The 26,417-nt window shown below is 36.8% G+C and overlaps 1 protein-coding gene across 8 annotated transcripts in view; it reads left to right on the plus strand.

The window, feature by feature from the left end:
• chb (CLIP-associating protein) overlaps positions 1 to 26,417 on the plus strand; it is a 723,643-nt gene that overhangs the window by 365,729 nt on the left and 331,497 nt on the right. For all 8 annotated transcript variants that reach the window (XM_090405359.1, XM_090405362.1, XM_090405366.1 and 5 more), the window contains 2 exons: positions 6,084 to 6,219; positions 22,632 to 22,702. In XM_090405359.1, coding sequence (XP_090261485.1) covers positions 6,084 to 6,219; positions 22,632 to 22,702 — 207 coding nt within the window. The remainder of the gene's footprint in view (positions 1 to 6,083; positions 6,220 to 22,631; positions 22,703 to 26,417) is intronic.

The raw sequence follows: 26,417 nt of genomic DNA on the forward strand, positions 1-26,417 counted from the left end.
TTCTGCTTTTAGAGTGGAACTTTGGATTATTCAATTTGATGATTTGCCAATTTATGGTAGTAAATAGGCAGTAGGTGGGCAGTATTTCAGTTGATAGGTTCCAAATTAAATTATGTAATTGTTTGGATAGTTGGTTTTCAACAATAAAAACTTAAGATATTGTATTTATTTATTTAGCATTCGGCACTTAGAATATAGAATAAATTATATATGATAAATATAGAATAAAAAATCATATGAACATGAATATAATATAAAAACTACATTTGCATGTCTAAGTGTATGGCTGGCTGAGTAGTTAGCGTATCTGCTCTCCAGCCAAGAGGCTACAGGTTTAAATCCTGCCAGAGGCATGGTTGTTTGTGACCATCCTACTAACCATTTACTATATATATTGCTGTAACATGGTGCAGTATATTTGATGACTTTGCACCAGAAAATCATAAATAACTAAGTTTCTGATCCATACTTGTTTAGGAGCACCAGAGTCACAGGGATAGAAGCTGGATGCTCTGGGGATCAAACATTACACTACCTACTTCAAGTCTTTCAGAACCAAGAGTTTGAGTTTTTTTGTGATGTCAGGTGGCCAGGAAGATACTTTAAGTAGGCTTTTTAATTTTTTCACCTATATTTTGGTGGGTGTTGTAGTCTAGTGGGATGTAGGTAGTGATCTCGGAGAATAATAACCATTTTCCGATTATGTTCAGTAGTGTTAAGGATGACCTGTGGCATTACCTTTATCCACTCTGGTAATGACAATACTTTTATCTTTTCAGAGACTGCTCCACCTACAGACCTTCAGATTACAATCCCACAAAATCTTAGATCAAATAATTGAAAAGTCTGCTTAAAGATGTTTTTTCCTGGCCTCCTGAAATCTCTCTCTCTCTCTCTCTCTCTCTCTCACACACACAAAAAAAAAAGCTTTAGTTTCTCCCCCAATATACTATTTGGCCTAAAATCCACAAACCCAACCCCTCACATAACTTATAGTAGATGCCACCAATGCTCCATGCTACAAACCATTTAAAAAATTCATCCCTTACATCCAGGGTACATTGGAAAACAAATAGTCAGGTCTTTAAAATATCTTTGAAAAAGTACAACCTCTACACAGCTTTTAAGCTCCATTGGAAACTTGCTACCCTTATTCATTTTATCCAAAGGTCAGTGTGCTTCTCTCTCTCAGTGCCTGGGTTCCTGCAAGTTGGTTTACTTTGAACAGTCAGGTATGAACACAGAACATACATCTGCAATCATGACTATGGTCAGTCTGGTCTTTGAGGCCCATGTATTGGATAACACTCACAGGATCTTCTGGGTGAAAACTGCCATGCTCCATCACAATAAACTTAGAAAAGAAAGACGTTTTGGAATCTGCAGCTACCCTCAGAAATCAACCAAATTTAAATAAATATGGATGCAAGAAACTTCCCAAAATATGGGAAACATTAATCCTCAGAGATCCTAATTTACAACCAAGGTCACTTATAAATTGTTGTGTTGTTTGTGTTACAAGTGTAATTTGTACTCATCTCTGAAGATGTCTGTGACTGAGATGAAATATTGGAAGTATTAACTACTTTATAATCCTTTTGTAGTGCTGTCAGCACTCCATTAAACCTCTAACATAATGAGCAAAGATAGTTGGTGATGGCTATGGAAGCAAATGATTTCTTTGGAAAGAGGAAGAATGTTAGGATGGATGAATACCTCAGGAGATAATCATAAATAGCATGTTGATACAGCTGGTGAGGAATAGGATGCAATTTGTTAATTTGCAGAATATAAAAGATGGATTGCATTTAAATGGACTTGTGAGTTATTAAAGAGTTACTGGAAGTAGAGTAGTGAGTAGTGTGAACACTAGATCACAGGAAAGAAGAGTTGACATAAAAAATGAGGAAAAGTGTGGTAAAGGTAGGATCAAGGTGCTACTGAATGGAGAGGAATGTAGCTTGATCAATAAGAATGTTAGAATAGGAATTCAGGATGGGCACGATGAAATGGGTGTAGTTGGAATAGACAGTGAGATGAGATAGCATAAGGAGAGGATGTTGGAAGAAATAAGAATGTGCATAATCTGAGGATTAGCATATAAATGAATGGCCTGCAATTCAAGGAGAGTAGATGAGCATGTGGGGAAAAATATGGGGGGGGGGGTATGTGAGGATAAATGTGAGAGCAGCAGTGTGTATGTGAAGAGGTGGCATAAGTATGACTTGTTACAGACCTAAAATGAATTGCTTTGTTTATTTATGAATACCAGGAGTATTGAAAATAAGAGAGATAACATTATCATGTTAATTTCATTTGCCCTAAAATTGTTGGAATAAAAGAAACATCAGATGATGTCCTGTCAGGTATAGAAATGGAAAGGTACAGTGTTTTTTTTATTTTTATTTTTTTATTTTTTTTGAGAATAGGAAGGGCAAGTAGGGAGTGGAAATGTTGATGATAGTATGAGAATTATGCCTGCTAAAGGGTGGAGATGCAATCTTCCCTCAGAAATCAACAAAATTTAAATATTGGCAGTGTTGTGTGACGTTAAGGTAGACGCTGTAAGATATTTAGTTTAATGTTGCTGTAGGGAAGGAAATGGAAAGGGTGATAACAAAGAAATGAAATTGTCACTGTTTTATTATTATAATATAAATTGGAATGAAAAAATGACATCTGGGAATAAGGAAAATTTTTTGAAGACAGCGATCTCAAGCAATATGTAATATAGGACAAATGAGATTGAGAATCTTAGATCTGATTATTCCTCTAAAAGAGGATGTGATTGTAAATGGCATGTCAAATCCTTCCAGTTGGTGAGAGTGTCCCTTATGTGATTTCATACTTTGGCTAGTAGTTGGTCACCCATATGGAACTTGAGGTAAGAGATATGTGGATCTACAAGGCTAATTATGAAAAACTTAAGAGGCAACTTGGAACTCTAACATAGAATGCGGAATTAGGTGTAAATGCTGCTTTAGCTTTTTGAAACGCTAATTAACACCAACAGTAACTGAATGCATTCTGAAGATCAGGAAGTTTAACTAAGATGGGTGTAAAATGGATGAAATGAAAGAGAGATTAAGCATGTAAGCTGTAAAAAGTTTATTTTTCACTTGGTCAGACTATAATAAATTTAGTTTAATCCTTTATCCAGTTGTGCGCAAACAAAGTTTATGCCTGAAAGTATCTTCAGGACTGGGGTAAAGTGGTACAACACCGGGCAACTCCTTGCAAAGGTGGAGCAAGATACCAACACTCCTATCTCAGTATCTCCCATAATGCAAAACACATCTCTTGCAAATATGTATAATGTTATGCATTAAGGGAAGGGTAATGTACATATCCATATACATATCCGCAAGGAGATGTGTTTTGCATTATGGGAGATACTGAGATAGGAGTGTTGGTATCTTTCTCCACCTTTGCAAGGAGTTTCCCGGTGTTGTACCACTTTACCCCAGTCCTGAAGATACTTTCAGGCATAAACTTCGTTTGCACACACTTGGATAAAGGATTAAACTAAATTTATTATGTAAGCTGTAAGTTGGAAGAAGGCATTATGGAGCAGCATAAAGTGAATGGTAATAGCCAGTTGCATGACTATAAAGAGCAGGCCAGGTAGAGATAGATAGGAAGAGGACAACTTGGTTGGTATAGTTGAAGTGCAGTAGGCAACAAGTAGTCAATGTGGTTTTTATTTAATTCTTCCAACACAAGGGAATCAGAAGAACAGATCTTGAGCTCTATGTATAATAGATTTGATACCCATCTTTTGTGATGGATGATGGTATGAAGATAGATGAACCTCTCAATGAAGGAAGATTTCTATAAATAGAAAATGAATATAGCGTAGAAATAGAGGTCATTAAAGTATCCTATTTTACCAGCTTTGGTTTTGGATTATTTTATGGAATATCTGGAAAGTCAACTCTTCAGTTCTCTTTTCCACTCAACTATAATTTCTGGATGAAATAAACTCCATTGATGTCCATATCAAGTTCACTGTTGAATGGTTTCAGGAAGTACAAAGAGCATTGGTTCTTTGCAAATATAATCTATACTTGTATAGGCAGTATTTAAATTTTTGTTTATAGAAAACCTACCTTAACTGCCATCTTTACACCATTATCATAGAAGATTGACATTATTAAAAATCTTATGCACAGAGCTCACACAATCTGTTTTTCTGTTGCTCTTCTATTGGAAGAATTAAATAAAATCACCTTAACTACTGCTGAACACAACCAAGCAGCCATGCAGAAAACTACTGATAGATATCATCCCTCAACTAGACTACAGTCTGATGTAAAGTGGGTTTCCATACTCCACCTTAAATGAACATTGGAACAAATAGTACAGGTCTTTCCACAAGTATATGCCACCTTGAAACTATCACAGAAACCACTTCTCTCCTCACCTGGTGTCTCAAGTGTACTTTCATTTGACATTGTTATTTTGGACAGACAGGCCATTCTGCTGAGATAAGAATATATGGATTACACCAGATTATTGAAATCTGAAAAGTCTGAACTTTGTTACTGTGCCAATTGACACTAAAGAGAGTTCACCAAGATTCTTCAGTCCAGTAGATTGAAATTTGATCATCTGTTTCTTGAAATTTGTGAAACTGTACAATATTGTCTGAATTGTAACTGCTGTGATTGCATGTTTATTTCAAAGTTTTGGGAGGTAATTTGATTACTGTACTTTTTTTATAATAAGGAATGTTATGTTACCTTATATTTGAGTTGCAAAGCTAACCATTGTTGTCTGCTGAACTTGAGTAGTGCATTCTCCTGTTAACTCAGCACTGACTGAGACATGAGAAACATGACTCATGTTTTGATTGTTGTCAGCTGATCTTCTCTCCTTATGATGCCCTTGTAACAGATGTCCTTGTTTGTGGAGTGGTCCTGTGGAGTAGCCACCAAGGTACCTAGAAAATCCATTCGATTTTTACTTGTGGGGCACTTTAAGGCCATGGTATACCAGGAAAAGATACAAAATGTGAATCACCTAAAGGAATGCATTTGAAGTTCAATTACACAACACTAGATGTGTTAAATTGAGTTTACCATGAGTGGGAGACACCTCTGTATGTGTTTTTTAAAAAAATAGCTATGATTTAGAATATGTTTTGTGAGTAAAGTAAGTTTTGAATCATTCTGTATATTGGAGTTAAATAAATTCTTGTTTTTTTTTATTACATATGTTAGATGCTATGTAATATTGGTATGGAATTGTTTTCAGATTAATATGAAAAAGATTTTTCACAGAATGGAGGAGACAGCAGTAGAACAAGCAAAGATGTCGTCAGGAATTTTGGCACCTATGGCCAGGAAAGGAAATTGCGCCGTTCTAAAAAAAAAAAAAAAAAAAAAAAAAAACACTTTACAAATCTCAATTTTTGTGACTATGTAAAATGAGCACCTATGGCCAGGGCATTGGCCATAGCCTCACTACACCTCTGAGAACAAGAGACAATCTGCAGAAACTACAAAGGTTTGAGCAAGGCTGTGAGGAGGAGATTACTTGCATTGAGAGTTAGAACAAACTGAGAAGTGAAATGCATGGTCTTGAGTGTGGCGAATGTGGAAACACTGAATCACCTGCCATGACCCATTTAACTCCAATGAGATTTAATGTTAATAATTACTGTTTCCTCCTAACCCAAATTTTAATTCTCCCTCCAGCTTCAGATATGCCACTATTACTTGGGGACTCGAGATGAGGTGAGGTTCTAGATGTTGTTCCGAAATTGAAGGCCCCCTCCTCCCCTTCAGTGGATCACATGTATGTTACTTCTGTAAACCAGTTGTGAAGTTGTTCCAAGAATTTACTATATAGTATATTGCCAGCTTTAATTTTTTTTTGTTTTTTTCATTCTTAAGTAGTTTTGTGTGTCTATATCACCATGAAGCATTACCACAGTTGTTTCACGCATCTTTAGGATGTTTAACCAATCTTCACAAATAATCTTTAGGATATCTGTTTTGAGATCTTCTATAAGCATTTTGTTTGAAGTATGTTTTAATTTGTCAGTATAAATATTGAATTTCTTTTCTTTTTTTGTTTAGATATCTTTCTCAGCAGCTGGGGCCTAAGTTAGATCACTTTGCAGAATCAACCCTTCCTAATCTTATTAATTTAATTCCTAATAGTGCAAAAATTATGTCAACCTCGGGGATCGTAGCAATTCATTTTTTAATTCAGGTAAGTATTATGAACTTTGTATCTGTGAAAAGGTAATATTTTATTTCCTTATGAAAACATTAAAGATGATTTAGGCATTATACTGTTAAATGGAGATGTTCTGAATAATTAATTTGTAAACCCCCCCCCCCCACCACCACCACTAGAGATCATGCCATTAGAATAACCAGTGATCAAATCATTGTTTCTTTAGCTTACTGTGTATAATGTAACCCAACTTGTCCTGTATATTTGTATATGCTCCAAATGATCTTAACATGAAGATCGAAACGTCGTGAAATTAAAAGATTTATTTATAACACAGTTGTAGAGGCCATAATTTCTAAAACGAATGCTGATCACCATGCAACACTAAAAGAAAAGAGATGTTCTGAAATGTGATCTTAGTAATTTCCATATGCTTGATGCTTTTTCACAGATTAAATTTTTTTTCTGATTAATGAAAGGGGAACAAATACTTCTGTGTATTTGCTTGGCTAAAAATGGCCTTGCCTACTCCCTATGTATACGGGAATAAAAAGGTGATAGCTAGCTAGCTGAGCTGTATTTGCTTGGTTCTGAAGTAGAAATAAGAAATAATTTTTTTATTTTTCTTGTTGAAAATATTAATGAAGAATTATTAAGATGGAAAGAAAAATGTATATACTTGTTTCTGATCTGCTGGATTATTTTGTAAAACTAAAAGATCAGTGATCTGTCATACAAGCAGATCATTATTTCCTTTGCAAACTAGTCAATAAACACACACTAATTAAGATGTTGCTGTGCTTTGGGATGATGCAGTTATCATATTGGTTTTAAATTTATGTGTAAAATTCAATGACTAAGCCCTAATCCCATAGAAATAGAACATTATTAATGATATTATCACTTTATGTAAATTTAGAGGTTTCATGTATCATTCTTTGGAATGCTAAGTGTAATCTTTACATTTGTACACAAATCAAGCATACAGGATTTAGATAACTAACAGAAGTATGTTCACATAATACCAGTAACTGTTTGTTGGATATTCGGCATGTTTTTCCGTGATTGTGTCTGGGTGAAAAATGAATTTCATCAGCCAGTGTAAGACTGCCATCCTGCTAAAGTGATCTGGGGGTGGGGATCAGTGTTTGATCTCCATAGCAGGTTTACACTTTCTTATTCCATTGGTTATCTATTCTGCAGTTTGGAAAAACTAGCCCATATACAACCTATTCCTAAGAAGGGTGATAAATTTGTATTTTAAATTGCTGTCCAATTTCTCTCACCTTAACTACTCTTTTCAAAGTAATGGAAAGAACCATCAACACCCAACTCCTATGTTACCTTGAAGATTTTCGTCAAATAAATGACTGACATTATGAATTCCATTACTGTCGGTAATCAGCTGATCTACTCACTTATGTCATTCATCTCTGGACAAACACCACGTGAAGGCTTAGTAAGTCACAAGTGGTTGCTCTCGATATCTACAAGGCTTTAGACTAGGTCTGCCAAAAGGTCTAAGTAAACTCCCATGATTTGGTTGCCAACTTTCTGACTGTACACTCACTTCGGGTTACGTTGGATGGTTCCTTATCTCAGTATACAATCAAAGCAGGGATCCCACTAGGCTGTGTTTTCCCATCCACTCTATTCCTTCTACAGGGTGTCCCAGAATTCATGCAAGAAGTAATTTTGATAGAAAACACAGGTTTTTAATTAAAAATTGTAATTTCTTATTGATTCATAAAGTATGCAGTATAGGGTTATGCATGGAATAGCATATCGGGTAAATGGCCTCCACGGCTTTGCTGGAACATACGCACTCTTTTGTCGAAATTTTCCATGACCGTTTTGCATAAATGTGGCTGAATTTCGTTGATACAGCACTCAGTTTCCTCCTTCAAGGCGTGGATGGTCGTGGGCTTGTTGGCATAAACCTCATCATCATCATCATCATCAAATTCCTGCCATGTACCCTCAAGGGGTGTACAGGATATGACAGTACTACATGAAAAAATTACATCATTACTAACTTCCTATCTACAATTTTCCTCCAAATCAGTCTGTTACTTGTCAAGACTCCAACATTATCAGATCTTATATTTCTATCGTCTAAGGCACTTTGTACCGTATCAATCCACCTATATCGTGGTCTTCCTCTGGGTCGTTTTCCTGGCAGAGAACACTTGTTTTGCTAATCTTTCCTCTCCCATTCTATTTAAGTGACCATACCATCTGAGATTAGCTCTGCTAACGCATTCCTGGATGCTGACAATGTCAAGTTCTTTCCTAATATCCTCATTTTTAATATGATATTGCCATTGATGCCATCTGTTCACGCCTCTAATCTTTCTCAGGACTCTCATATCTGCGGTCTCTAGTCTTTGGTCAAGTGTTTTACTTCTGACCCAGCTCTCAGATCCATAAGTTAAAATTGGTTTGAACACAGTCTTGTATACAGCTAATTTAGTGTTCCGACTAATTTCTTTCTTATTCCATATGCATTTATTCAATTGACTTCCCACGATACCAGCTTTGCTGATTCTGTTGTCTATTTCTATATTTAGTTTACCATCTTCGGTAAAAATTGTGCCTAAGTAGCTGAAATGTTTTACTTGTTCCACAGGTTCTCCATTCACAACACAGTTGACATTTTCAATGATTCTGCCTATTTTCATTGTCTTTGTCTTTTTATTGCTGACCTTCATACCATATCTATTACAACAGCTATTCAATTTAGTCAGAGAATCTTGCAGACTTGTAGCGGATTTATTTAGAAGTATAACATCATCCGCATAAAGCAAAGAGCTGACATTAACATCTCCTTTGATATCAGGTTTAATACCACATTCCTTCATAATGTGATCCATATAGATAATGAATAACAGAGGGGATAATGTACATCCTTGTCTCACACCAGATTTAACATTAAACCATCTTCCTGTACTTCCTTCAATTCTAACTGCTGACTCACAACTCAAATAGAGACTAAGTATTGCTTGATATAATGCCCCATTGACACCATATAACTGCAGCGTATTGAATAGCTTCTCTCTTAGCACCTTGTCATATGCCTTTTCCAAATCGACAAAACTTAAATACAGATCTTTGTTATATTCCCATGCTTTCTCGACTATTTGTCGTAAAGTGAAGATCTGATCCTGACAGCCTCTATTTGGCCTGAATCCAGCTTGTTCTTCACCAAGCTTTTCTTCCACAATTCTTCTCAACCGTTTCTCAAGTATACTTGCATAGATCTTGCCAGGAACACTCAGTAGGGAAATACCTCTGTAATTCTCACATTCAGTTTTATTTCCCTTTTTATATATGGGTACTATGAGAGCTCTACTCCAATCATCGGGAATTCGTCCCTCTGTCCAGGCTTTCTGAACTATGCAGTGCAGCCACTGTAAGACTCTTATACCACCATACTTCAGCATTTCTGGTCGAATATCATCTACTCCTGCTGCCTTTCCACATTTCAAGCCTTTGATGGCTTTTTCTACTTCAAGTATGGATATGTATTCCTGACTGCATGCCTGGTCAGTGTTTTTTATCACTGTGCTATCATCATTGCTTGTTTCATTTAGCAGTTTTTCAAAGTAATTACTCCATACTTCAAGGATATCTTTTTCTCCTGTTTTCATTTCACCTTTATCATCTCTAATTCCTTTTACAGCACTCTTTCCTCCATTCCTAAGCTTCTTCAACAACCTCCAGAATATTTTGCCACCTTCTTGATATTTATTTTCTATATTCTTGCCAAAGTCCTCCCATGACTTTTGTTTAGCTAGTTTTACACACTGTTTAGCTTTCTTACATTTGTCTCTGTATTCTGTAAGAGTAAAAGCTGACTTATTTGCCAGGAACTTTTGATATGCTTTCTTCTTTTCCTTCACTGCCTCTTTAACTTCCTGTGTCCACCAGGGAGTTCTGATTTTTTTATCTTTGCACACAACCTCACCACATGCCTCTCTGGCAGAATCAATCAATGTTTCCTTCAGAGTTTGCCACTGAATCTCCAAGGTTTGATTCCTGTTCTCAAACTCTTTCATTTTCTTTTCAATAATATTTCTGTATTTTAGTCTACAGTTTACATCTGAGAGCTGCTCAACTTTTATTCGCTTTAAAACTTTCTTACATGTTATTCTTTTCAATATGAAATTCAATTTTATCCTGCTCAAGACTAAATAGTGATCACTTCCAATTTCAAATCCTCTGTACACTCTGGTGTCCTGCACCAGGGAGAAAACATCACTATCAACAATAACATAGTCAATGAGACTTTTCTTATTCCTAGCCTCTTCTCTCCATGTGAATTTGTGCACATTTTTATGTTGGAACATGGTGTTAGTAATAACCAGTCCATGTCCTGAGCAGAAATCCAACAGATATTTGCCATTATTATTAGCTTTGCTCTTTTCTCCAAATTTTCCCAAAATATTTTTGTATGTCTCACAATCATTTCCTACTCTACTATTTAGATCCCCAACAAGGACCAACTTTTCCTTTTTCATTGTGTCAGTTGCTTTTTCTAAAGCCTCAAAAAATTCCTCCACTTCTACCTTAGTAGAACCTTCTGTGGGACCATAGGCACAAATAAGTCTCATTGTCCAGTTCCCCATTCTCATATTTGCCCACATTACTCTACTTGAGACTGACTGCCATTCAAGAAGATTAGCCTCGTATTTTGTGTTGAATACTATGGCTACTCCTTCTTTTCCTTGATTGTTATTGCCTGAATATAACATTTTGTATTTATTGCTCAGAAAGATCTCACCAGTTTTGGTCTTTTTTGTTTCAGTCACCCCTATTATGTCGATCTGGTACTTATCTAATTCCTCAGCTAGCTCCATTTCTTTGCCATTCAGGCTTCTCACGTTGATAGTACCGATCTTTAACTCTGGTGATGTTGAGTTGGGGTTTGTTTTCAGATTTGTTCCAGTAGCTGACTTTTCGCTGTTCGCCCTGGTTCCCTGGCGAAAACAACGGGGGCCTTGTTTAACCGGGCGACGCCCCAGCTGGCATGAAATTTTGTCGTGTTGTACCATCATTTTTTATTTTGGTTTAACCAATAAGAATACAATTTGGTCGGCTAAATCCCAAATTGCCAGCCCATCCTCGTTCGTTCAGTATCCAAGTAGATACCCAACAGGGTGCACCACGAGAAGGTGAGGATTGGACATTAGGTCAGAAGCCCTGGTCGGTTCTCCGCATTCCTTTAAAGGCTATGTGGAGGTCTCCTCTCAGTTATACAGCTTTGACCCTTAAGCACCCGTGGCATAAACCTTAGACTTCAAAAAGCCCCAAAGAAAAAAGTCCAACGCCGTTAAGTCACATGATCTGGGCGGCCAATTCTGATCACCAAAATGGGAAATTACACGACCAGGAAATGACTCATGCAGTAATTGAATTATTTCTCGGGCTGTATGGCATGTGGCACCGTCTTGTTGAAACCACATGTCGTCCACATCCATATCTTGCAATTTAGGCACAAAAAACTGGATTATCATGTCGTGATAGCGAGCACCATTAACTGTTATTGCCTTACCAGCCGCATTTTTGAAGAATGGACTGATGATGCCTCCAGCCCAAAATCCACACCAAACAGTGACACGTTGTGGATGCATTTGTTTCTCAACAATCACTCGTGGATTTTCTGAACCCCAAATGCGACAAGTTTGTCGATTAACGAAGCCATCAAGATGAAAATGAGCTTCATCGCTGAAGATGATTTTGTTCGAAAAATAAGTATCCACTTGTTGTTCCATAATCCATTCAACGAACTCTCTTCACTGTGTGTGGTCAGTAGGCTTCAGTTCTTGAGTCAATTGAACTTTGTAAGCATAAAGATGCAAATCTTTTGTGAAAATATGCTGTAGAGAGCTTCTCGAAATGCTCAATTCAAGACCACGGTGCCAAATTGATGTTCCTGGACTCTCAGCAACACTCTCACGAACTGCTTCGATGTTTTCTGTTGAAAGACTTGTTGAAGGATGGCCAGAGTGTATAAGATCACTAATTGATCCAGTTTCCTTGAATTTTTTAATTAATCTTTTCACAGTTGAAGTTAAATCACTATTCCGACCATATTTTGTATGAAAATTGCAAACCGTAGCTGCCAAACCTTCATTATTTTTAAAATATTGCTCAACAATGAAAATGCGTTGTTCTTTTGTGTAGCGCTCCATTTTTAATAACCCTGAACTGTCAGCTGTCATGCTGTGTTTTTTTTTCTCGTTGGCAACACTTTACCGCACAAATGGCGCTAAATTTAAATCTTGCGTGAATTTTGGGACACCCTATATATATATAAATGACTTACTCTCCAGCAGACTACCAACTAGATATATTATTTTGCTTATGAGTATGTTGCATTCTTCCCTTTCATTTGACCTGACAGTGCACAAATTGCCAAAATCTCTAGAGTCCTAACTGCTACCATCACAAATACAAATCACCAAAACATTCACCAGTCAGATCTGGATAATCTTGTCAATTTCAATGCAAGCAAAACACAGCTGTCTTATTTTGCACACAAAAAAAAAAAAAAAAAAAAACTTTTCCTGCAGCTTTGCTGATGACAACACCCAAATCCCAACTCATGATGCGATTTATCTTCTTGGGATAACACTACCTCAAATCTCTTTTGGCACAAACATATTACAGATATTGCCTCCTCTGCCTCCAAAAAATTAGGTTATATTTATTGTGTCAGATGTTACTATGTTAGGTGTTCAAGGTGTTACTCTAACTCCAAACAACTAACTTTATACAAATCCCTCCAACCATTGAATATTGTTCCCATATTCAGTGGTGATGCCTAAGAACTCACTAAAGATACTGGACTCTGTGCAGACAATGGTAGTCAGACTGATCAGTTACCCTTCACTCACTTTCACACAGGTGCTCAGTTTCAGCTGCTTGCATTTTTTACACATAGTTCTATGGCTGCATCTATGTATGAATGCTTCATGTCTTATGGCACAACAATGTGAAGTGGTAAGATCTCCAAGACTTACTCCTCCTTTCAGTGGTAAGACTACTTTTTCAGCTCTCTGCATACAGAGACTTGCTGTGATCATATTACAGAAATTATCCTAGCCATGGTTTTCCAAAAAAAGTGTGCCAGGGTAGGCCACAAAAAACAACTTATGGTTAGTGACCTGACAAAAATTTCAGCCTACACTGCAAAGCTCACAACACTTGCAAAACAATCATTACCGTATTTGCTGGCGTATAAGACGCACTTTTTTCCTTTGAAAATAGGTCTGAAAAACAGGGTGCATCTTATAAGCCGATACTCAATTTTTTATTAATTTCATTTCTGGAAATTTTCTACAAAATTGCCGCCACTATTAATTTTTAAAAGGAAGACGCTGCCCGAAGAAAAACTGCTTAAAGGAGTGTTTGTACGTTCATGCAAAAGGTTGGATGGATGGAGGAGGAATGAAGTTATGGATAGATAAAATTTGGTGTAGGCGTCCTGGCAGACTGTTGAAGAAGCCTGCCCTGCTAGTATGAGATTAGTTTTGTTCTCACAGAACAGAAGATGTTAAAAATAAACTCAAGGAACTGAAAATTAGCTGTAATTCCAGGAGGTCTAACTAGTCAGCTTCAACCTTCAGATGTCTGTATTAATAAACCATTTAAGGGATTTATGAAGGAGAAGTGGAACAGCTAGATGCAGTCTTCAGATATTGAGGTTACGCGATCAGGAAGAAGGAAGAGGCCTAGCATTCTGCAAGTTTGTGAGAGGGTCAAAGCTTCATGGGATGCTGTGAAAACTGAGACAGTGGTGAAATCATTTAAGAAGTGTGGCATTAGTAATGCACTGATGATACAGAGGACATTTGCTGTATGAGGACTCAGGTTCTGATTTTGAAGAAGTTTCAAGTGTCTCTTCATTCAGCTCTGGAGATGAATTTCTGGGTTTTGATGAAGAAGATTAAAAGGTGGGTACCCTTTCCTAGTTATCTACTTATTACTTTATATTTGAAATACTGTAAATTCATTAGAATATTCAGTGATAAAGTTTTTTTCCTAAAAAATATGTACAAAAAAGTGGGGTGCTTCTTATACGCCGGCAGATATGGTAAATCACTGAATGTAGTAAAACTCACTATCTGTGCCAATTATAGTCATACCTTCAGGTCACTTACAAAAGCTTTGAACATTTCTGGTCACCTGTGCTCCTATCTTTCTCACCCAGACAGCAGTATTGCAACGTCACCAGATCTCCTGGCATCATTCTTCTCATTCCAATGAGAAGATACATAGACCAAGACACTTCTACATAGATCAAGGCAAATCACCTACCTCTTTATACCTGGAACATTGCATGACTTGCCTCAATGTGGCTTTACGCTAGAAAGACATAGGAAAACTCTTCAACGATCTGGATACCAAAAAAGGCTTCTTGTCCTAATAATATCTTGCCAGTTTTGCTCAAGAAATGTGCTCCTGAATTAACACTTGTTCTTTATCACCTGTATACTGCATTATAGTCAACTAGTATAATAAATTTAGTTTAATCCTTTATCCAAGTGTGAGCAAACAAAGTTTGTGCCTGAAAGTATCTTCAGGACTGGGGTAAGGTGGTACAACACCAGGGCACTCCTTGCAAAGGTGGAGCAAGATACAGCACTCCTATCTCATTATCTCCCATAATGCAAAACACATCTCTGTGCAGATATGGCTAATGTTATGCATTAAGGGAAGGGCCACAACCCAGACCAATTTCGACCTTTATTGAGGTTCTTCAGTGGGAGCCAGGCCCAAGTGGAGATACCAGGCAGAAGCATTAGCAGGTCATCTCTACCTATAGGAGTTGCCAAATGGTGTGCCACTCTTTTTTAATAAATTACTCTGGATTTAGAGAAAGATGTTGAAAGTTTATTTTTCACTTGGTTAGAGTATAATAAATTTAGTTTAATCCTTTATCCAAGTGGATTGTCACTTTATTAAAAGACTCTTGTCACTTTATTAAAAGGCAATCATATTACTAAAGCAAGAGCACCACTTTACAAATCCATGTTGATTCTCACAGATAACATTACCCTCATCTGCTCAATGCTGTATATAGTCCCTCACTAATTTCTCCAAGACCTTAACAACTACTGATGGCACACAAACTGGCCTATAATTAGACACTTCCAGTCTGCTACCTCCCTTGTGCAGCAGCACTATCTTACCTTCCTTCCATTCCTTGGGTACCTTTCCCACAGCCAGACTTTTATTGAAGAGCCAGGTCAATAGAGCTGTCAGTTCTTTAGCACATTATCTCAAAACCTGTGGTGAAATACCATCTAATCCTACAGCTTTACTGATATCCAGAGTACTCAGTATTTGGAACACACTCTCCTCTTGCATCTCTAAACCCTGAACCTGCCCTATCCCTCTAGTATTAAAACCTTATTCTCCAGGATGAAATACTCCAATAAAATGCTCATTGAACAATTGCATTATGTCCTCTGGATCAGTTACTCTATTCCCATTTTTATCCTACAATGTCATTCTTCCACAATAATTTCTCTTCCTACTAACCACATAGCTAAAAAAATTCCCTAGGATTTTCTTTGAATCTTAATGCTAATATCTTCTCATATTCCAGGTTTGCCTTCCTCACCATACTAGTCACTCTCCTGGCCCGAGTCTTACATTCTTCGTGTATCTGATTATTCCCTCCTACCCCTCTCCTTATATCTCTTCCATTATCTCTTTCAGCTGCAGTTCCTGTTTGATATTGTCATCCACTTTACACCAAATTGTGTCTCCGTTTTCACTCATGGAATACAGCTTACTATTGCTGCTAACAAATATTCCTTCAAAATTTCCCGAGCACTAATGATATCCTGACCTTCCAATTCTACTCTCCATGGAACTGACCCTAGTTGATACCTAAGGCTATTATAATCACCTGACTTATAATTCCATATACGTTTCCTTTTCTTTGATACATCTGCAAGTCTATTGTCTATTCATCTTCCAAGTCAAAACCACATGGTCATTCCCTCCAACTGGGGGCAGAGATGCGATGCCATCTCAGTTATTATCAGCTCTTCTGATGCTATGACCAAATCCAAAACTCTTGAACGTCGTTTTCCTTTTACTACATGTTGCCTAAGACATTTGTCCCTCAAGAATTCTAGAAATTCCATCCCCTTATTACTACATGCATTTTCCTCTTCCCACCTTATACTGCCGTAGTTAAAATCTCCCATAACAATATTCTTCTTGCACTTGCCCAACTCAACTGCCTAAACATATCCTGCTCCCCACCCTCTGTGCTCCTTAATTTGTAGCAACATCCCACTAAATATCATGTCTTGGCCACTTCTACCTCACACAGTATACTTTCAAAACTATTAGTGTCACTGCCTTCCAAAACCTCCACTCTTAGAGGACATAAGTCATCACTTATAAGCAGTATTCCACCACCATGTTTTCCCTTCCTATCCTGGCAAAAAATGCTGTACCCTGCTACTTCTATTCCTGTTATTATATCATCCTCCATCAACCATGTCTCAGAGATCCCAGTAATTTTTGGCAAAGCTGATGAATTGGTTGGCCAGCACCAACCAATTCATTCCTTTATTTTGGATACTCCTGGGATTAGTATAAAGCATAAAAATGTCACTGCTTCTATACCTATCATTATCCCGTCTCGACCTCACTGGACTCAGTGTTACCTGATGTTGTCCCCTTCCCCTAAGCAGCTATTCCCACAAGAGGCCACCCCTGCTACCATCCACCCTGGGAATTCTAGTTTCCCTGCATTGACACTGACTCATTCAGAAAACAGCAATCTCTCCAGATTCCTTTGTCCTTCCTTATTCAAATGCAAGCGGTCTCTGGGATACAGTTCTCTTCTGTCCTCAAATGCCCTCCATGCATTCGCATATTCCAATCCTCTCTTCTGAGACATTCTGGCTATTATGCTATTCAGTATTACTGTTCTTCTGCTCAGCTTGTCACTATCATACCTGGGCAACATACACACACAATCTTTCCTCTCTGCGTTTTCTTTTGCACAACCTCAAGCAAAAATCTCAGATCTCTCGCCACCCTATTTACATTGCCTCCCAAGTCATTCGTGCCCACTATCACAATCATTTCATCCATCCTTTCACCTTCTTAATTGCCATAGTCACACTTTCTATCGTCCCTCCAGTCAAACACTCCTCTGGCATCCTATCTTGCACACCACAGATCAAGTCTCCATACATCACACCTCTTACCACTCTGTTACTTGATTGCTCACTTGCATTCCTCACTCTCTTTCCTGTAACCATTTCTCTCCGTGTTCCCCCTACTTACCTGCTGTCCTGGCATCGCTCTAACCCTGGTTCCAGCACTTCCTCTCATTCTTCTCATTTCCTCTCTGACTGTTTCTATTCTCCCCTCTTCTATCATTCCCATAACTCTCTCTCACTCCCTCTCTTCAACTATTTCTATTCTCTCCTCTTCTATCATTACCACACCTCTTCTATCATTACCACACCTCTTCTATCATTACCACACCTCTTCTATCATTACCACACTTCTTCTATCATTACCACACCTCTCTCTCATTCCCTCTCTCCTACTGTTTACTCTCATCTTCTATCATTCCCAAAACTCTCTCTCACTCTTACTCTTATTCATCTTGCATTCATCTCTTCCATTCTCCTAATCTCACCTTTCATACTTCACAAGACATTCCACCTCCTCTTTCAGCTCATCTATCTCTCTCAGCAAGTTAGTCAATCTTACTCGCCATCATTCTCCCAATCAAGACAATCTCTGAAAACTTCAATCATTCAAGCCTTCCACACTTCCAACTCTTATTTTCTCATTCATGTTTCACTCGTCATTCTCTCCTATTACACTACTCATCTCCCGACATTCATTTCCCATCCCTGACACAACTAGGTTGGTTACCGAAATATCTAATTCATTGAATTCCTCTCATTGCCTACATTTTGCACATATACACATTCCCTTTCTCTCACCTGCCACATATCCAACTCCCAGGATGTATACATGCCACAGAGTCCTTCATTATGTTCAGGGCCGGCGCTATCATTTAGGAAAACTAGGCAACCGCCTAGGGTGCAAAACTTTAAGCTATGCTTTATTCATACTTTACTAAAATATCAAAATTAAATAGTGATATATGATTTAGGTATCGATTCTTTTTCCTTATCCCTCACACATCACACTATTTTACTATTTAACTCTTGGTTCTTTTTTGTTCCTTACCTAAATGATTTGAACTTACCGCTATTTAAAAATTCAGTTAAGATAAATATTTTAAAATATTAAGTTTCGGTATTTTATAACTTTTTTTTTTTTGTAAATGAATTATAACAGAGAATTTTCAAATTAATTAAAAAAGAAAATTTAAAAAAGCTGTATTAATTTACCTATTAATTTAACCTGAAAGACAATTTTATTTTATTTAATGTCAATTAGAAACATTTTAGTTTATGAAATAAGAGACGCATGTAAGCTTTGCCTAGGGCACAAAATAACCTGGCACCGACAGTGATTATGTTACGTATAATAGAGTTCTTAAATGGCGGAGGACTTGGTCACAAGCCATTTGTGATTCCAGCTATATTATATATATATATATATATATATATATTAGGATAACCAAGTAATTTTATAAACTTGATTATTTTAACTCCTAATCCCAAATATGCAAACAATTAGGTTTGCGTCTGAAACACAGTTCAAGTCTAAAGATGGTACAACACCAGGGCAACTCATTGTAAAGGTGGGTAAAACTCTGATCACTATTCTTAGTATTTTCCCATAATGTAAAGCACATCTCACTAGAAGATGTATGCTGCAATGCATTATGGGTGGGGTCACTACCCAGACCGGTTTCAACCTTTTTTGAGGTCTCCTCAGTGAGTAGCTAGACCCTAAATACCAAGGTTTAGTAATACGGAGCCTTATCACCTTTACCTATAGAAGTTGCAACAAGGTGTTTTTATTTTTAATAACAATCTCTGGAGGAGATATAGGTAAAGACAATGAAAATAGGTAGAATTGTTGAAAATGTCAACTGTGTTGTGAACGGTGAACCTGTGGAACAAGTAAAACGTTTCAGCTGCTTAGGCACGATTTTTACTGAAGATGGTAAATTAAATATGGAAGTAGACAACAGAATCAACAAAGCTGGTATGGTGGGAAGTCAATTGAATAAATTCATATGGAATAAGAGAGAAATTAGTCGGAACAGTAAATTAGCTGTATATAAGAAAGTGTTCAAACCAGTTTTAACTTATGGATCTGAGAGCTGGGTCAGAAATAAATCACTTCACCAAAGACTAGAGACTGCAAATATGAGAGTCCTGAGAAAGATTAGAGGCGTGAACAGATGGCATCAATGGCAATATCATATTAAAAACGATGATATTAGGAAAGAACTTGACATTGTCGGCATTCAGGAATGCATTAACAGAGCTGATCTCAGGTGGTATGGTCACTTAAACAGAATGGGTGAGGAAAGATTAGCAAAACAAGTGTTCTCTGCCAGGTTGGCAGGAAAACGACCCAGAGGAAGACCAAGATATAGGTGGATTGATACGGTACAATGTGCCTTAGACGATAGAAGTATAAATCTGATAATGATAATATTGGAGTCTTGACTAGTAACAGACTGATTTGGAGGAAAATTGTAGATAGGAAGTTAGTAATGATGTAAATTTTTCATGTAGTACTATCATATCCTGTACACCCCTTGAGGGTACAGGTCAGTAATTTGATGATGATGAAATTTCATGCTGGATGGAACAGTGCTTTGTTACATTACATCTTTGTTTACTGAAATAAAGAGCCAAAAGGCTTCAGTTAGGCCATGCAAAATTTATAAAAATCAAGTGTATATTAGATCAAGCATTATATCAAAGCCAAATGTAGAAATTATGGAAGTTTCATACAAATAAGTTGACCAGAGAGCTTATGGGAATATGCCCGCCAGCGTTTAAGAGTTGCCCTAACGCTGACCACCTTAGAAAGTACGCATGCTGCCCAGGTGTCCATATGTATGCTTTCTAAATTGGTCCATTTTTTTAAGGTTTCACAAAAATCAAGTGGATATTAGGTTCACTCTGGATAATGCTGAATCAAATATCCACTTGATTTTTCTAAATTTTGCATCACTGAACTGAAGCCTGTTGGCTCTTTAGTTTAGTAAATACTTTATGCACCGACCTAGAATTCGCTTATGAAAAATACACCTCACTGATGTTTCAAGTTCCATAGTATTGAAAGAGTTTTTGCTCTCTTAAGGTTTCTTCCTGGTCTCTGATGAAAACTAACCAGTTTGAAACAGCTATCAAGCAAGTGAAACCTTAAAAAATAGACCAAATTAGAAAGCCTATATACGGATGCCTGGGCAGCATGCGTGCTTTCTAAGGTGGTCAGTGCTAGGACGACTTGTAAATGCCGGCGGGTGTACTGCCATAAATTCTCTGGTCAACTTATTTGTACGAAACTTTCATAGTTTCTACATTTGGCTTTGAAATAATGCTTGATCTAATATTCTCTTGATTTTTATAAAATTAGATCTTTGTGTTTCATTAGAGAATCAAGTTAAAGATTGTTTGCAGGGGATCAGAAAAGGGTAACTGCATACTTAAATTGTTGAACAGTTTCTTCATGTTGCTAACTTAAATTTTCATTTATTTATTTATTATTATTATTATTATTATTTTTTTATTATTGTTTTTTTTTTTTTGCATGTTCAAATTTTTATTGCTGTTGTAGTTATGTTCTGGAATAAAAATTATGTTTGAACTGGAAACAGAATAATTCAGTAAATGAAATATTTAAATGCTTTTGTTTTGTCAACTCAGGCTAGTAAAGCCATTCTTCTTATATTTAAAAAAAAAAAAAAAAAAAAAAAAACACTTTACGAATCTATTATATAGAAACTTCAATTTGGAGGAGAATGATCACTTAATAGACTTTAATGTGTGGCCTTTTTCACTAGTTCCAGTAGTTGGCACACTGTAGTTATTTTCCAGAAAATCCCCAAACATTTTCAATCTCTTTAAGCACTGCCTTAAATGGGTTATTTATTTTAGCTGGAATAACCAGCTCTTTAAACAAAATAAAGATTCAGCAATGGGCTCCTCACTTTCATTTCCCATTGCTATACAGAATCTTTTGAAACTTTGGCACTGAATTCAGTCCCATCTCAAGTACGGTTGAGGTATATAGACATCTTTGCATTTAGGTGCATTGCCCACAGGCTCTTTCAAACTTTTTATAGTCCTCAGCAATCCAAGTTCCCAAGTTCTAGCCATCTTGGGAACTTCAGTCGCAAGACAATCACATGGATCCATCACATGTTCAGTCTGTTATAAGAGGACATGAACATACACAAGCAGATATCTACATGTCACTTTTACATTACCATCCTGCCCAAAAACTTGGAATTTTCAAAATTCAAGCCTTCTATGCAGAGCAGATTTCATCCTCAGGACCTGTACTCTATCTGGAACAACATGCTCTTCTTACTTCATTTGAACACATGGTTACAAGAAAAAAAAAACCCTTGCTAAACTCCTTGAAAAGATCCCTGCCCCAAACCAGACTATATCCCCACTCTGCATTAAAGGTACAAGAGATAGACTGAGCTTACTTGTGAAACAACACAAAATTAGAACAGTCTATAGACCTCTGGACAAAGGCTGTCCTTGCCTTTCTGAGATAAATCAAGGTCTGCCAGGATTATTCCCACATTCCCCTTGGTGTTTGCAGTAGCTTGTTATGGGATCCAGTATTTTGGATAGATAGAAGAGGCTGTCTTGGTATGAAGAAAAGAACATGAAAAGTATATTTGGTATGGGCAACCTAAAAGTTGCCCATACCAAATATACAGACTAGCACAACCTGCCTTGAAAGATGACCATTTCATCAGACAGAAAAAAGTCAGACTACTGCATAATCCTGTTTCAAATTGCAGAAGTGTACCTGAAAGTGACTCATGTTGTATAGAACCAAGTGAACGGTGATAGAATTGATTGTGTAACTCGACACAAAATTTTGATGTGTTGCCTTCTCCTGTCAGCAGTCATCCTAGGAGTTGCCACAGATCACACCACGGTCACCACTAATAAATATGACTGCCTATATTCTTGCGGTCGCTTCATTCCATCTTTACTGACTGTGTGTGTCTTTAAAGTGCCTCTAATAACACTAGCATGAACTGGCAAAATGGCAGCTTGTAAATCTTTAATTTAGCTAGTTACTTATTTTAATTCCAGTTCGACATAATTTTTATTTCAGGGACTTCAACATGAATCACTTCTTCTGTTCAAAGAAAAAGTTCTTTATTTTACTTCTTCTTTGCAGCATACTCATGGTAGTCGTTTAATTCCTGTCATAACATCTAATCTAGCATCTAAGTCAAAGTTCTTTATTTTTCTTCTTCTTTGCAGCATACTCATGGTAGTCGTTTAATTCCTGTCATAACATCTAATCTAGCATCTAAGTCAAAAGACATAAGGAAGTAAGTATCTCTCTCATATATTTCTCTTATTCATATCTATTTATATATATAAACATATACAAGTATATAATGTCAAATATTGGTAGAACTGAAAGAAACGAAAGGAGTTGAGGTAAGATAATGGAATGTATGATAAAGGAGGAGAGTAAGGGGGGGGGGAAATTATGATGATTCTATGATGAGAGGAGTAGTTAATATGAGAGTGAGACCAAATCTTGTTTCATTGGCAATAATTAATATTAATGAAGTTGTTGGGATGCCGTGAAAGTTGAAAGAATTGATTCTTTTAGCAGGTATTAATGACTTGAAAGGTGAAAAAAAAATTGTATGACAAGAAAACATTAAAAGAGTTACTGGAATAAGCAAGAGAGAGATCCAAGCTATAGAGTCTGCATTCACATTATGATAGAGATTGGTTAGCAATCATTGCCCTATTCCTCAACCAGTCATTGTGTGGGGTATAGAAGGAATGGTGTGGAATTTGTAGACATATGGACTAGATTTGTCAGATGGTAGGACTTGGATGGATTGTACTTAAATGGATTTGGAGAAAGATAGCTCGAGTATTTTTCACTGAAATTGTGGAAGAGCAAAGTCAGGAAAAGTAGAGCTTAGGATGAATGCATGTCAGTGTGTGTGCAATGCACTTATGAGGTGAGTGAGTCTGATAATGACCAAAACAATCAGGGTCTAGTCTCATATGAGAAAATTGAATGGGTAGTCAATATGTGGTATGAAGGTTACATTCCTATTAGGGTACTGCAGTTTATGTATATAAATGCCAGAAGCATAGGAATAGAATATGATGTGTCTGGTATTGGTTAGTACAACCTTGCCAAATGTTCTAGGCATTAGTGAGACTTGGTTTCACAATAGATGATTTAGCTTACTGGGATAGAATGTGAGGGATATAGATTCATTATGGTGATGAATATTATCCTTGATACAGTTAATGACCATAAAAGGAGAAGAAGCTTTGCAGATGATGTTGTGATTTTGGCACATTCCAAAAAACTGCACATGCAACTGGACAAATGGAACAGTGACACAGAACTATGGGTTACATTTTGATATCAAGAAGACTGAGATCATGGTTTTAAATTGTGGGGGAAAGGTGAATGTTAATAGTGTTAAACTTATGGGGTGAGGAGGCAAGATTTATGAAGAGTAGTGAAAATTTTAAATATCTGGAAGTATACTTTCTAGTGACAGGAGATAACAAGGAAGATTTCACTGGGCCAAACTTTTTTTAACAGTGCAAGTAATCTACTTTCAGATAGTGAGATCTCACTTAAGTGCAAACTTTTGGTTAACAAAATTTACTTTTTGTCTGTTATGTCTTAAGCAGCAGAGACATGAATAGAATACAAGCAATGGAAATGAAAGTTTTAAGGATAGTATTACCAAAAGCAAGGAAATATAGAAGAAAAAATGTGGACATTAAAAATAGTTTAGGTCTAAAAAGTGTTGAGGAAATACTTACCAACTCTTGCTGTAATGAGAATGAATGTATGAAATGAAATTTGAGGAAGACTATGAAGAGGTAGAGAGACCAGTTAAGAGAAGATCTAAAAAATAAACCTGAACTTCTACAGTGTTCATGAAGGACTAATTTGGGAAGACAAAGAAATGGAGAGATTTGATCTGCCTGACCTGACAATTTCTATTGGAACAATTATGGCTGAAGAAGAAGAATGTGAGGGATATAGTATTTTCAAGGAGGAGAGAAGAAATAGCATAGGGTAGAGATACTGCTGCTAATGATAATAGTAGGTGAATTATAGTAAAAAAAAAAAAAAAGTAGATTATCAAGAAGACAAATGTGGAAGACAGTTCTTTTGAGGAAATCATGTGAGATGGAGCATGTTAGTACATGCTTCACAAAGTGAAATATATAGTTAATTAATTTTCTTGTGAACAGTTCAAAATTAGACTCCCTCTCTTCAACTATTTCTATTCTCTCCTCTTCTATCATTACCACACCTCTCTCTCACTCTTACTCTTATTCATCTTGCATTCATCTCTTCCATTCTCCTAATCTCATCTTTCATACTTCACAAGACATTCCACTTTGCCCACTATTACTCTCATGGGTGGGGTGTGATTGGAATGGATTGCCATTGGATGTTGTGAGTGCAAGCAGTGTGAATGAATTCAAGAATAAGAATGATAGCTGGTGCGTGTAGTATGTGGCCTCCCTCGCAAAGCCAAACAGTGAGTTTATGTGGAGTAGAGTTTAAGACTTTTTCTTCAAATGTCTCCATAAAGAAGGTAGCCAGGAGTGGGGTGAGTGTGAGAACCCATGGATGCCCCCTCTATCTGTTTGCAGAATTTTCCTTACCAAACAAAACAGCCCAAGTTCATGGTGAACTGAAATAGGGCTGAGAGATCGGGAAGAAATTTGGCTTGGATGAGGTCTAAGGTATCTTTGAGTTGGACATTGGTGAATAAGTAAGAGACATCAAAACTGTCCATTATGTCAGTGTATTGGAGTGAGTTGTTTTCTCTACCGACTTTAAAGTGGGCTGAATTTTTTATGTGTGAAGGTGTATTGCCAGTATATTGTGTGAGCACTTTGACTAAATGTGTTTTTAGCTAGATATTACTGGATATTGAATGAATGTGGATGGGCTTGCAATTTGTGACTTAGCTGACCAAATTGTACTTGCTGCTGGTTAAAATCACAAATACATATGATGGTACAATATGATGAGATTTCATGCCAGCTGGGGCATCGTCCAGTTAAACAAGGCCCCTGCTGGTTTCATCATGGGGACCAGGGCAAACAGTGAAAAGTCAGTTACTGGAACAAACTAACGCAACATGTAGAAGAAGAATTAACCCAACATTAAAAGAATTGATGATGATAATGGGAACCATCCCTATAAGGATAATGGAAAGCAAATTTAACTTGCAGAAGAACTGGTAAAGTAGCACATGGACATAATTGGCTTCACTAAAACAAATAAGATAAAAACAGGTGAGATCATACTAAACAATAATTGTAGAATGTTATATTTTTGCAATAATGATCAAAGAAAGGAAGGAGTAGCAATAGCATTCAACACCAAACATGAATATAAACTTCTTGATAGGAAAGCAGTTTCAAGTAGAGTTATGTGGGCAAACTTCAAAATGGGAAAATGGACATTTAAACTTATTTGTACCCATGGTTCCATAGAAGGTTCCCCTGATGAAGTTTCAAAATTTTTCAAAACATTAGAGCAGGCAGCTGACAAAGTAAATGGAAAAGGTGATCCTTGTTGGAGATCTAAACAGCAGAGTAGGAAATGTATTCCACCTGGCATATGGGAACATTGTGATTAAATTTAGAGAAAAGGCAAAGCTAATAAAAGTATCTACTGGATTTATGCTCAGGATATAGACTTGTCATTACTAAACACCATGTTCCAACATAAAAAAAAAAAAAAAACAAGTTCATGGAGAGAAATGCAAAAAATAAGGAGAGTCTTGTTACTATGTCATTGCTGATAGTAACTTTATCTGATATCTTTAGATAGTGACAGTGACTTTCAATTTGAAATCGGAAGTCACTGTCACTTAATGCTAAATGGAATAAAAATGAATTCACATTGAAAAGAAAAGTATGTAAGAAAGCTGTAAAAAAAATTATATTGAACACTTTGTACAGAAGCTGTAGACTCAACTATACAAACATTATCAAAGAAAAAAATGAAACACTTTGAAAAGAAGA

This window comes from Typopeltis vanoorti, chromosome 15 (genome assembly GCF_054136105.1).
Source record: "Typopeltis vanoorti isolate ZY-2024b chromosome 15, IOZ_Tvanoo_1.0, whole genome shotgun sequence".
Lineage (NCBI taxonomy): Eukaryota > Metazoa > Arthropoda > Arachnida > Uropygi > Thelyphonidae > Typopeltis > Typopeltis vanoorti.